Below are 14,067 nucleotides of genomic sequence, written 5' to 3' on the forward strand. Positions count from 1 at the left end.
TGAGAGTCTGTTTAATGCCCGCAGAGTTTTTTGTGGAGACACTAGTCGTCATTTTGCCGAGAGTCGGAGGCCGCCTGGTCAAATAGAAACGATTTGCCTGGTTAATTTTAGCCAATGGCTGGGTTCATCCCTTTTCTCCAAACTTTCTAGTGAATGGCACAAATGAAATGATCTCTTGTGGTAGCAGAAAGGTCCTTATATTTACAGAAGTCGGTAGAACATTTTAGGCCTTAAATTGCTGCTTTACTCACGGTGATTATGATTATTAATTTGATTTTGAATATGTTATTTTACCATGTTAACAATTTTGGTTCAATAGTTCAGCGTCTGATCATATAAAGACATGAATTTTGGAAAACAAGCGAGGTTTAAGCTGTCGCAAAGGCTCTCTCTGGATTTAAACAATCTGCGAGACTAATGAAGAATTATCACTCGGCTGTTTGCTGACTCTCGCTTTCTCTTGCGGTCGCCATAGTTACACCATCTCCATAGACTACAAGTGTTCCATTGCCTCAAGGAGCGATTCATTGTTGAAAATCATTTACGAACAAACATGGTGATATGTTATAATTCCCAACATTAAGATCAAATTAGTTTTTGGTGGATGATAGTGTGAATAGTCCAGGCAGATATTAAACTAATACCAGAGGCGATTGCCATCGTGTTGCTATGCAGTTGGCTGTTTCTAGGGCGTAGATGTTCATACTTCTAATGTTTAGGTATATCTGAGGGCCTTTCTTTACTAAACTAGTATGGCGTTTTTTTTTCTACCAGGCAAATCAATTCCAGCCCTTAGAAAATCAGCAAAATCCTCTCAACAAGCCGCAATACCTTGGGTCGGGGGTTTGTTCAAATCCATAGTCCCAAGAATGAGCACAAAAAAGTGTTTTTCAACAGTCTCTCACTTTTTCGTCCATTATTTTGATAGGCCACTGTGTTTATTGTGTCCTCTGGATGATTGCGAGAGGAAAAACAGTCCCGATGTATCTCATCAGATAAGGTCTATCACAACCGAAAGCATTCACATCGGCCCTTCCTGTCAATGTGCACCTCTTTCCTGTTATCTTCTCCAATTTCTTGTTTTTCATGTTGGCAGCGCTAGCTGATATCGACACCTCCCTCTCCCGTATATTGCTCACGGCCTTATCGCCGCGTGTTCTACAAAGGGGTCAAAGGAAGAGTAATTCCTCCGGACAGAGACACATTTCAATTTAAGGATGGTTTATCCATTGTGTTGCCTTGTAGGATTTTGTTAAACATTGGACTGGCCGGAACGCAAGCCTCCAATCCGTCATGTGAATTTTTCTTGGTTTTTAATTGGAGATATTCATGTCAGTCGAGTTAAACTAACGGTATTGATTGGACGGTTCATTACCGGCGTGCTGGAGAGACCGTGCCTCAGCAGTTTTCTCATGTACCCCTCCCATGAGCTTATACAGGCAAGGAAAAACATGTTGACTGTGTTGTTTCCACATCAGACAACCGTTTTAACTGTCAGGAATACCCGTTAGCCCTTCAGGCGCAACCTTTTGTTTAGTAATGTGATCCGTTTTCTGCGGTTTAGGGAAAAAATACATAGATCATTGTTGCCTTTTGACATTCACAGTGGCCTGTGTGTAAACAATGCCGTTGGAGTGTAAATACTGTGTAGGGAATGTAAAGTTGGTGAGAATGTAGGATTGTCTGTCAAGCTGTCAAATTGCCCCAAAAATGTGTGATGAATTGATAAAATGGTTCCTCGTATCACTGCGTAATATGCATAGACAGCTATGAATACTCCATCGGCTGGTTGGTATTCTCAGATGTGTTGCTTTGTTTGTTTGAGCATACCAGTCAGCATAACATGGCAACATCCCCAATCAGAGATGGGAAGTAGCGTAGTACAAATACTAGTATACTAAGTAGCATGCTAGGTAGATTTCACTCCACTATTTATTTTTACTGGTTTATTTGTTCATTTTTACACAAATATCTGTACTTTCTACTTCTTACATTTTCAAATCAGGCTCGTTCCTTAATTTTAATCTATATTATTTCTTCATTGCATGACTTTTTCAACCTAATGATAGTGTTGCCTACAAGCAGGAGCGCTGTGTGAGGTTGCCACTGGCCAATCAAAGAAGGCGGAAGTTACCGTTTACAGAGCAAAGCGCCGGTGACCGATCAAATCAAAGACGACGGAACAACCGTTCTCAGATCTCGAGCGTTATGTTTAGCATAATGACTCGTGAATGATAGATTTTAAATATGTAATTTCGCTATTGAAGCGAGTAATAAGTGGGAGGATGACTTGAATCTCATAATGTGAATTACACATGCGGTGAGGGACGACTCGAAGCTTCTTTGTAAAAATAACTGTTAATGAAATTAGAGCACAGTTAAACGATTTAATATAATCAAACTCTTTGAAAGCGTACGGACTGAAGTCTGGCATACTTGTCATTGACGGCTACTACTTTAATGGTACCATTCTTTGGCTGTTTTCGAAGCTTTGAATATGTTTCTTGGGCGTTTAATAATGGATGTAAAAATGGAATTCTCTTAATGCATTTGCCTTTTTTGATCTACTTTCTGGTTTTTCTTATATTTTGTCATCTTGTCATACTTTATTATAAGGAGATAAAATGATCCTTATCAACGTCGATTGACATTGCAATAACCTTCTATCACATTATTTAGGCAGTTAAACATTCGGACTGTTTTTTGTTGGAGTTGGTGTTTACACACTTTGGGCTGGAAATCATCGGCCTAATCTGGCAACACTGTCAGTAAGATGTTTCCGTTTGTATGTTGAATGAGTGAAACTGGGCTAAACATTTAATATTATAAAACTGATTTACGATAGAAATTATAATACGACTGGCAGTGTTATCCAATGAGTTACACTACAAAATGCTGTGTTGAATGTAAAAATGTCATGAAATACTTACATCAGTGTGACTAAAGAAGAAACGTTAACAGAGCCGCTTTCAGCGTTTTATTGGGGATAGGGTTAGGAATAAATTAATTAAATGGTTGCCAAGTAAATTGACTTGCCTAACTAATTTTCTTTATTCGTCTACATCTTTATAAGATCTCCCAAGTGTGTACAACCTTTGTATTATGATATGTCCGTGTCCATAATCTAAAATTAAAAGAAATAATATTTTGTTATAAAATGTTTTTAAAATCACAGTACCGAACAGTGATTTCTTGGCTATTACGCATCACAGATACAGGCTAGTATGAAGCTGCAGCGGACCAAGGAGGAAGACGACACAAAGAATAGCTCAAATTATGGTTGAGAACTTGAGACAGAGGGAGTTTTGTCACAATTATAATATATATATATATATATATATATATATATAATACGCTTGTTCTTTACGCTCTTATCTTGCATCATAATTCTAATAATTATAATTTCGAGTCGTTTCCCAGGACAAGGGGTCTAGGATGTGTTCTACATAATGGCAGTTCAGTTGTGAGGTCCAGTTACGAGCGTGGCTCTAAAACAGGTAGTAGTTTTGGCAAATTAAGTACATATTAGAGCCCATACTTCTTTACTTTTACTTGTGTGGACAAGTTCTTCAACTTTTACCAGTGTACTTTTAAACACGAATATCTGTACTTCGATTTAAGTAAAGGATGTGTGTACGTTTGCCGTCTCTGCCCCAAGCCTAACATATGTATGAATTTCATTAAATCGATATCAAAAATAGCACTAAAAACTAAATATTCAAAAGTTTTCTTCATTTTTCTTTGCACCATCTGGTTACAAAGCGATTTTAGTGGATGTATGAAGTCAGTTCATCTCAAGTTTGCACAGTTGTCTAAGCAGAGTGAACACAGGTGTTTGATCAATTGAAATTAATCTCAATAGCGCTTTTACAATGTTGCAGTGCTTCAAAGCAGCTTTACATGAATACCAAAACGCAGAAATAAGGAAAATTATTAGATCTGTACAACACATACACCTGAATACATACTCTATATATAGTAAATACTTGTATTCTATAAACGTGTCTATATATATATATATATATATATATATATACATACTCTATATATAGTAAATGCTTGTATTCTATAAACGTGTCTATATATATATATATATATATATATATATATATATATATATATATATATATATATATGTATATGTGTGTAAATATATATATAGAATACATTTTCAGAACACATACAGAAATAATACTTTAGAAGTTTTTATTGCACATTTGATTGTTGTCATAAAATGACTGTAATCCACTATATGCTATGTGTGTATATATTACATATTATTCTATTGCTTTGGTGTTGGATACTATATAATGCGACTGAAGGAATCACATCAGATTTCTCTATTCCATGTTTTCTGCGATATATAAAAAAGGGGGCGTGGCCAACTCACTGAAAGCACACTTGCATGTTAGACCGAGTGTGACAAAGATAAATGAAGAAAGATTAACATACATTTCAGGAGAGCTATATTTTGATTGGGTAGCGGTACCGGTAAAGGACCGGTGAGAAGGGAATCAAACTCTGGTCGCTGTGAACGCACTGCCGCTATGTTGGCACGCTTGCCACGAGGCTATAGGCGCTGAGAATTGTCATTTATTTTTAAAGATTTTGAGTTATTTGTATGTTTTCACACGCAAAAACACAGGTAGATGATCATGGCACACGATGTCATGCCCCTTCGCCTGATTCGATCCCTGTGGAATACTCCCTCACACCAAACAGGAAGACAGATGACATCACAATATCCTGTCTTTTTGAACCGCAGTCCCGTGACATCACATTCTGTGAGCCGCTCACACTGCACTATTGTGAAGCTTCTCTTTGATAAAACCCTCTAAAGATGGGTTATATTCCACAAATCAATGCAAAAGCTTTTCCACGCAGTTAAGCTTTTGTGTCACGCTATAACACCGGGGGTAGCATTGCTTGTTTTTCCAGGCCATAGAACGGAGTGTGAAAGACTCGTACATATTTCCCGGCCCTGTAATCCTCTTAGATAAATAGAAGAACATTTTTGCTTGTGAGGTTGAGATTTCTTTTGAAGCCCATTCTTTCCTCCGAGCCCCACTATTAAGACGTTTGTGTTGTGGAAAGGCAAAAGGAGGGTTTCCTCTCTTCTGTGAACCATGGGCTCCACAACCTGTAACATGTCATTATAGTGCTCGCAAAGAAAACAAAGAACCCCATTGTTGTTAGTAGAAGATTATGAACCGTAGACTTTTTTGCTTTCGGAAAGGTCTAAAGATAGCTACCCCGGCATCTAACACAAGTCAGCGTAGTCTAGCTCGGTGCTTTCCAGCTGAGAGTATTCATATTGATTTTTTTTAGCGTAGTCATATCCAGATGTAAGCTCACGGAGAAGCACATGGTGCAATCGGATCTCTCTCACTTCCAGCCAGACCTGCAGCACGGGACTGTTTTACATTCAGCTCAGAGACTGTACTGAAATCATTTTTAGAGGGGCGTATCCGCGATCACATTCCACATTTAATCTATTCCCGTGATAATATCAAGAGCTGGTTCTAGATCGGTGCGGAATTTACAAAGAGTATCGATATCTGATTGGCTGTGTTTCGCTTGTCGTCAAAATGTAGATATCAACTGCGTATCCTCATGATGTTTCCTTAGATACTATTTAAAATGCACTTATTACATACTTTCTATTCTCTATCACCATCACACTGTTCAAAACCTGTTCTGGAACACAGTAAGACACTTTGAGAAATGTTTTAGCGGTTTTGTGTCCATATGATGGAAGTCAGGATCGAGGTTGTTTGGATGTTCTCCAAAACATCTTTAGTGTTTTGCAAAATAAAGAAGGTCGTACAGGTTTGAAATGACCTGGGAGTGTGTAAATAATGAAAGGATTTTCATTCTTAGGGCAGTGGCATCCAAACGCCTGCCAGATTATCTGTAATAAAAAAAGCCATGGCGCTACCTCTCCAAGTATTTGCATTGACGTCCGTGCAGATGTTTTGATCGCTGTGCTTTTAAACAGAATTAGATCAACATTATTTAGGCCCGCTGTGCTTCCCAGTGGACGTACGATGTTGATCTTGGCCGTTCAGCACGAGGTGATTTTGTATTTGAGGTCTGTAAGATGACTTGCATCCCATTCAAGTGACCCCATTTCAATCACCAGAAACGTGGAAGTACGCTGCACCGTGTCTATTCAGATGATGTTGCATCGGTAGAATCTATTCAAGCTTCTCTCAATCATCAGATGGATGAACGTTGGGTTGTCTCATTGTACTGAAGTGCACCGGGTGCCATTTTAAACAGCCTCATGCACATCACATCAACATCCACATCAATTCAGCTCAATTAAAGGCCATTGTGTCCTAATTAGCCTTTAAGTTGGGATAATGGTGCTGTGAGAGTTATGCTACGAGAGGAACACTTTTAGATGTACTGACGCTTCTAACAGATCTTATGTGGAGATATGAATGATCTGTCATGCTTCGATTGAAGTACCCATAATGCATTAGTGTTTGCTCTCAATGCGTTCATCATTGCTTTATTATAACTAGAGTTTTAATGGTTGTGAGTGATGCTTTCCCATGCTAGGTCTTTGCTATATGGGTTACTGAATGAGTTTTAGTGTGTTGCTGTGCAGTTCCTGGGCAGTTGCTAGTAGGGATGCTCCGATCCACCTTTTTTGCTTCCGATACCGATTCCGATACCTGAGATTCAGTATCGGCCGATACAGAGTACCGATCCGATACTAAGGTAAAAATTTTTAAAGTGCACAATTACTTAATAAACTATGTGCATTGCTGTGCAAGACATCAGGCTTGACTTAACATAAATTTCCTGACCCCGTAAAACAAAATAACAAACTAATGATTCACAAATTTAGTAAATAGTTTATTAAACCAGCACCGGTGCAAAACAAATGAAAAATAAAACAAAAGTGTTCACTATCTTTGGACAAAAGACATTCAAAATTAAAGTGCAAATTAAGCAGCTGAATATAACAACAGCTTCACTAGCTTGATAAACGGGTATAAATAAATGGAAACAAAATCTCTTAATAATTTTTAAGAAAGTGCAAAAATAATAAAAAAATCAATTCGCAAAAAAAAGCTGCTGAAATTGAGCAAAAAAGTAATAGCTTTACTGCTTTAGATATATTTAAAATAACATGAATCAGATCTTTTTAATGCTTTAGTCACTAAAGCAAAGTCCACTTAACTAAACTAAAGTTTAGTGAAAATAAAATTTAACATCCAACACAGAAACAGATGAATAAAACACTAGCTTTCCTAGCTGAGTAAAACTGCACATGTTTGTTGCATTTAACGTGGCATTTTGTGGCACAAAATTCTCATCCAACCAGTGTGCGGTTAAACTTAAAAGCGACACGGGGGACACGTCGCAGCTCCAGATATCTGTTGTAAAACTCACCGCATTGACATCTTTAATTTTTTCGGATATGTGTTTGCTTTTTGACTTTTCGGTACAGTTCAAGGTAGAGTTAAATATTTACGCTTCGGCGTGTCGTACTGCGGCTCCAGGTGGTTTATAAGGAGTCTGAAGCCATTATTCGCAACGACGGACAGCGGTTGCCCATCCATAACAATGAAAGCGGTGGAACTTATCGGCGTAGCTGTTGTAAAATAACTCCAAATGACAGATATTTTGGCTCGCTCCATGCTGTTCGCTGCTATATGTTCACTTGTTCACGTGCACTACGTACAGAGCACGTTGCTAGCGTATGATGTCGCACGTTGCTAGCGTATGATGTCACACGTTGCTAGCGTATGATGTCGCACGTTGCGCAATGCGCAGCCGCCCACGAGAGAGTTTAAGCGCCGGTGTCTCCATGAACTTTTACATCGTCTAGCACAAATTTTATGTCAGATCGGGTATCGGTGACAAATTGCACCGATACCCGATCTAGAATTTTATTACGTATCGACGCCGATACCCGATACGAATATCGGATCGGAGCATCCCTAGTTGCTAGGGCGTTGCTATGGCGCCAACTTTCAACTGATATTGTAGTTACACAGCATGACTCGGGACAGGTTCTAGTCACACAAACTGTTTCAGTTGTTAACACTAGTCAAGTCAAGTTTATTTTAATTGCGCTTTTATCCAGTCATGTCATATAAAACAACTGTGCAGGGAAAAAAAAAGTTAAACAAGCAGAATAAAATACATAAATGATATAAAATACACAAGCGTGTAAAGTTTTAAGCTAACGTCTTTAATTATATAAATTATATACGTAAATTTATATAATCATATAATAAAATATGATTAAAACAAAGAATAAACTGAAACTGGACCACTGCTGTTTATATCTTGCTGCATGATCTCTTGCTCACGTTCCCCCTTCAATGCAATTTGGGGAGTTTTCATGTATTTTATTGTCCGCCAAAAAATTGTCGTTGTTGCAAAATACGTTCGCAATAAAAAGTGATGCTTGTCTTAGAAAACACAACTAATTTAGACAATCGTATCTTTCATACAAATCTTCAATTTGTCTGTATACCCGGACCGTTTTCCTCAAAATACGAGATGGCAGTGTATTCCTAGTCTGACAGCTTCGCTTTGTTTTATTTGACGTGTTTTCTGCGGCAGCTGCCAGACACACGAGAAATGTAGCTAGCGTCACATCCCCAGTGGGTTGAGCAGCGGTGTGTCGGTAAACCTGGAGTTTAACTGTCCAGTAGCCGCCCATCAATTCTGCCACCTTCGTTTTTTGCTCTTTTTATAAGACGTTCTGCTGTACTTTCAGATTTATTGGCTTTTAATGGTTACAGACTTTTGCAGAGGTGCTGGAATATACGAGGGACTTGTCCCTCAGGGTAGGACGGCAAGAATAGGAAACTGGAAAGAGTGTTTGTGTGGAAGAAAGCGAGACGATGAGATGCAGAATAAGTGAGCGAGATCAGCGTGGATCTCCTGAGCAGAATTCGGCAAAAGGCAGTTTGATTGGCAGCATGTGGGTGTGAGGAAATGAATCATCCCGTCTCTGTTTAAAAAACCTTTTCCTTTTTGTCGTCTTCCCCTTTCATCCCGACGCCCTTCATCTTCCTCCTCCTCATCAGTCGTTAGCATCCCAGCCACTTTTATTGGGCTGTTAAAGAGGTCATTTGGGAATAACAGGCTTCAATGTTAACTACTTCCTGTCCTTCAAGGGCTCACACAATGTGTTCACATCAACATCAGTATGCGGGTGAGGAATTGTATTGATGAGGAAGGAAATTGAAAAACAGATTAGCTTTCTTTTTCGAAAACCTAGTTTGCTGTCTACCTAGGCAGCATTTTAAGGCAGCACTGTAGGCGTACTGTACTACTAGACTTGAAATCGGTCACTTGTGATGTTTCATGTCACTTAAAATGTAAATCAATTCATCCCATCTAGGCGGTGGACACGGAGGCAGATTTTGAGTTTTGTAGCAGAGCTATTGATTCTATCGCTCGTCGAGTCTCTGCGTCTTTGTCGTTACGCGCCCGATCTTTGCTTAATTTCCACACAAATGTGACGTCCCGGTCGCCTAATGCTTTGTGACATGAGTCGCGCAACCCTATTACATTAATCATTTCAGGATGAGCTCTCTCTCCCAAGATCTGCCCAAAAACGTCTCGCCTAACCACATTTTTGAGATGTTTTCCGAACTGAAAATGAACGTTCGAGGGAACTTTTTCTTTTGTTCATGTGTGTGTTTTTGGAGACGGTTTGTTCATTTTGTGTTGCTCCATTTCTCTTGCAGGTGACATCACTCAGAAAGGTTACGAGAAAAAGAGGGCGAAACTGCTCGGGGCGTATCTGCCACATCCTCCAGGTAAGAGCACGGACTCTCACATCCCACCGCAGGGAAACTTTAGCATTTTAACCCCTAAAACAGGTTTTAACTGAACCGGCTGTTTTTTCTACAGCAGAGGGTTTGCTGTCAATCATTTAAACAGATTGTAAAAACCTGCTTTGGGAATCAGTTTTCTGTGGTCTTATTTTCTAGGTCTGGGGATCCGTATTTCTCATTAGATCTCAATGTCTGGAAGGCTGATATTTAAATAGCAATGTCTTTTGAATGGCATTTAATTTAAGGCTGTGGTTAATTGGAACGGGTTATGTTAGTCGGATAGGAAGATCAAGTGCTTTTAAGATTCAAGGAATACATTTTAAATTAGATAGTGTTAGTGGTTTAAATATCGTCATACTAACAACATGCAGTTTACCTGTTAGACAGTAAAACAGGCGAAGAACTGAGTGGTTTTTTTAAAGGGACGATTCACCCCCAAATGAAAATTCTTTCATCATTCACTCATCCTCATGTCATTTCAAATCCATACACAAATAATATATATTTTCAAAAACGTTGGTGACCAGACAACATTGGACCTCATTGACTTTCATTGTGTGGACAAAAAACAACGGAGACATTTTTCAAAATATCTTCTTTTGTGTTCTGCAGAAGATACAGGTTTTGAACAACATGAGGGTGAATAAATGATGACAATTTTATTTTTTGAGTGAACTATCCCTTTAATGTTTTGCTATTGCTAGGGTCATTGCTCACCTGAATCATTTTTCATACCCCAAGTGAAAAAGGTAAAAGCTTCTTAACAAACCACATAATGAAAGGTTGAGAAGGTTAATGCTTACATAGATCAGGGTTTGTTGAAATCTCTAATGCAAAAGGACTAGTGTAGGTCACATGACCAGGTATTTGATAAACATCTAGATTATGGTCTGCATTTTGAAGCGTCTTTAATCAGAAGCAATCTCACACACACACACACAGATCCGAATCAGACCTGTGCCAGGTCTAAAGGTAATATACATAAAGGTAATAAAGTCTAAATAGGTTGACAGTTTAAATAGAGCTTAAATAACAGAAAATAGAAGGTCTAATCGGTCTCTTCGCTCTTTGTAAAATCGCATTTAGCAGGCAATGCCATCCGTAACCTGCGTCTTTCTTTGCATTTGCACTCTGGTTCTCCAGCGCTTCTTTAAACGAGCCGATAAGGGACGGGACACCAGAATTAAGAGCTCTCTAAAGCTCTACTCTAGAGCATCAAAAAAGGCGCTTTGAAATGTTTCTTTGGCACTGAATAAGAATCGGCACAGAACTATCAGTCGAGGAACGATGAAAATTTCAACGTTGAGCACATTCACCTGTTTGAGTGCAGTTAAGTTGAACGCTTCGGACTATTGTGTGTCGGAGCATCTCGCGTTCAGATGGTGAGATGGCATTAGTGCGAACTTTAAAAGCCAGCTGTCATTACAATGAAGGGCTTTAATTGCTCTCTTTGCCTTCCAAAAAACGTTGTCCTTTTTTCCCCTGTGTGAAGAGCGTGTATTACTGTCTTATGAGGTCAGCTCTGCTTTTGTAGTTTGGTGAAATTCACTCCAGAAGGTTTGGGCTGGCTGCATTGTTGATGAGCGCAGCATCTGTTGCCATAGCAACAGGCAGCCCGCACGTTCCCTGCCTGGCTCCTATGACATCATTCTCGACACAAAGCGCTTGTCGTAGACTGTGCTGCGAAGGAAAGCATATGCCAGAAGACTTCGGGAGCTCCTGCAGGAACCGATGTTTTTGATCAGTCCTGTGATGGCATGAGCATGGGCTTAAAGATCAGTCATTTTTATGTTGGAGCAAAGCAAAGTGGCAAATGCCATCCACCCTACCATCCACTCTATCCACCTGTGTAGTTGAATATCCTCTTTTTTTCACGTGTAAATGTTGTTTTTAAATGTTGTCTTTTATAACATTTTGTATTGCATTGTCATTTTATCACTAGCATCCCATAACAGTCTGAAAATCTGAATACATTTCACTACAAGATCATTTGAATAATGTTCTTATTTAATATATACAGTATATATATATACTTGCTTTTTGCACATTTTATTTGTTAAAAGTAAATAAAAAGATAGAAAAAAGTTAAATGTAATAGAGATACAAGATAAAGATATTCAGATATATTATATTATTTTAATATATAAAATGTTTTTTTTGGTATGTGAGGTTATATGAATATACATGTTTAATGCAAGCACGTCATCTTATTTGAGACAGAATTTAATTTAAGTCATGTTATACTTGTATATCAGCGTACCGTCACTGAGGAGACATTAGTTACTTACAAGGTTACTTAGACTTAAACTGTGTTAATATTGATCTTTGACTATTTCTCTCATGATCTGTAGTTTATTTTAGCTCCTGCTGTGAGTTTGTCGTACTTGAGTCATTGCAATGTCAGAAAGTCACCATCACATCCTCCTCTGCATGAGCTGGTACATGATTCCCACTTTAACCCGCTGTCCCACCTTCTGTCTTTTTGAATGAATAAATCTACCCGCTGATGTCTTTGGCTGTGGCAGCACGGGGCCAAAAATTGATTTCTTCGCTCTGCACGCAGAGCTCTTGGCTGAATCGTTGAACACAACGAGGGCCATCTCACGTGTTATGAAGTCTGCCAGAAAGCGCGGAGACGCGCTCGGCTCTCTCCTCAGAACCCAAGACAACAAAGAGTGGTGGCCAATCAGAAGACCGATATGAGTCATAGCAGACCAATCACTGCCGCGTATGGCTGGAAATAATCTATTCTCAATTAGAGATGCGATGGCTTGGAAGTTTAGGCAGATGTCCATGGTTGCTTTTTCTTTTTATGTATGGCCGTATGGCTGTTGAAACGGGCCAACAGAGATATAAATAAAAAAGCTTTTTTAATATTTTTTTAGAATATAAACTATTAACATAGACTTCTTTGGTTATGATTTCAGAACTTACTTTGTAGGACTTCCATCAAAAAAAATAGATCCGTCAGATGCATTGTAAATAAATGTAAAAAATCACTGCAGAAAATGTGAAAGTTTTGCAGATTCACTCTGTGTTCATATGTTTGCAGATAAAATACATACATGCAGTTTTTGACATGTTTGGTTTTTGTTGTTGCTTTTATGTTACCTTGAAAAAACTCGTTGACATGTTGGAAACATTTTGTGGTAATAGAACGAGACAGGGGAGAAGGTTGTAAACAACAAACGTAATGAGCGAAACGCTGATTAAAACAAGAAGGGCGGTGGTGATGATTCTCTCAGCCCGTCTGTAATTGACAGCGTCCCAGACGGAGATGTATGAGGTGAATATGTAATAAATGAATCCCTGGATGAGATTGTTAATTGTTCCTCTCTCTCTCTCCTTGTCCTTCAGGGTTGGAGGCGTCCATGGCCCACGAACGACGGCCACCCATGGCTCCGTCCTCAGCATCACGATACCACCGCAGACGATCCTCGGGCACCCGCGACGAACGTTACCGATCCGGTGAGTCAGCGGCGTCCCCCCCATCGCACTTTCCACGGCTTGTAATATAACAATAGATTTGATATTAGTATTAAATTAAATAAAAACTGAGGTGTACCAGAAGATAGTTTGGGCCACAATACGTGTGTTTAGGTTGTTGCAGCTGAAACCATCTTTAAATGTCTGTGTATGTTTATCATGAGTACTTTTAGTCACAAAGATTTATTGAAAAACAATCCGCCGTCTTATTTCAAAACAGCACAAGGGTACAATAGAGGTCAACATCACTATTCTAAAAGATTCTGCTGGTTCTTAATTGCAGTGAATAATAAACGCAGCTATAGCGCCTCACTTCCTGTCAGGATGTGTTCTAGCTGTTCCTGACTTCCTGTTAAGATCATGTCAGCCACTTAGTTAGAATGATACAGATAAATTGACTAAGTCCACAAGTGTGTTGATGGAATATGGTGTTGTGTATCTCATTAGTGAATCCAAATAACAGCTTGGATTATTAAAAGCCGTGACTCTTTATGAGAAGAGCAGCCGTGGGTACAAGCTACAGTCAACCATTGTGTCATCTCACACACACACACACACACACACACACGATCACACATTCACACAGGCATGCACGCATACACACACACACATGCACACCTATACACACACAGTGTGATGAATCAGTATATCAAGATCACAGAAGGGCTGGAGGTGGTGACTTGGCTCCCGTCACAAACTCGCTCAGCCGCTGAGACTCATCTCGTACACGTCATCGTAAACACCAGTTTGGGGGTCAGCAGGGTCA

General features: G+C 39.2%; 1 protein-coding gene across 2 annotated transcripts in view; it reads left to right on the forward strand.

Moving 5' to 3' along the window:
* The window catches only part of dip2ca (disco-interacting protein 2 homolog Ca), a 91,867-nt gene that overhangs the window by 40,291 nt on the left and 37,509 nt on the right, over window positions 1-14,067 (forward strand). For both annotated transcript variants that reach the window (XM_079487747.1, XM_079487748.1), the window contains exons 2-3: window positions 9,726-9,797; window positions 13,173-13,283. In XM_079487747.1, coding sequence (XP_079343873.1) covers window positions 9,726-9,797; window positions 13,173-13,283 — 183 coding nt within the window. The remainder of the gene's footprint in view (window positions 1-9,725; window positions 9,798-13,172; window positions 13,284-14,067) is intronic.

Source organism: Barbatula barbatula, assembly GCF_947034865.1.
Source record: "Barbatula barbatula genome assembly, chromosome: 23".
In the NCBI taxonomy this organism is placed as follows: Eukaryota; Metazoa; Chordata; class Actinopteri; order Cypriniformes; family Nemacheilidae; genus Barbatula; species Barbatula barbatula.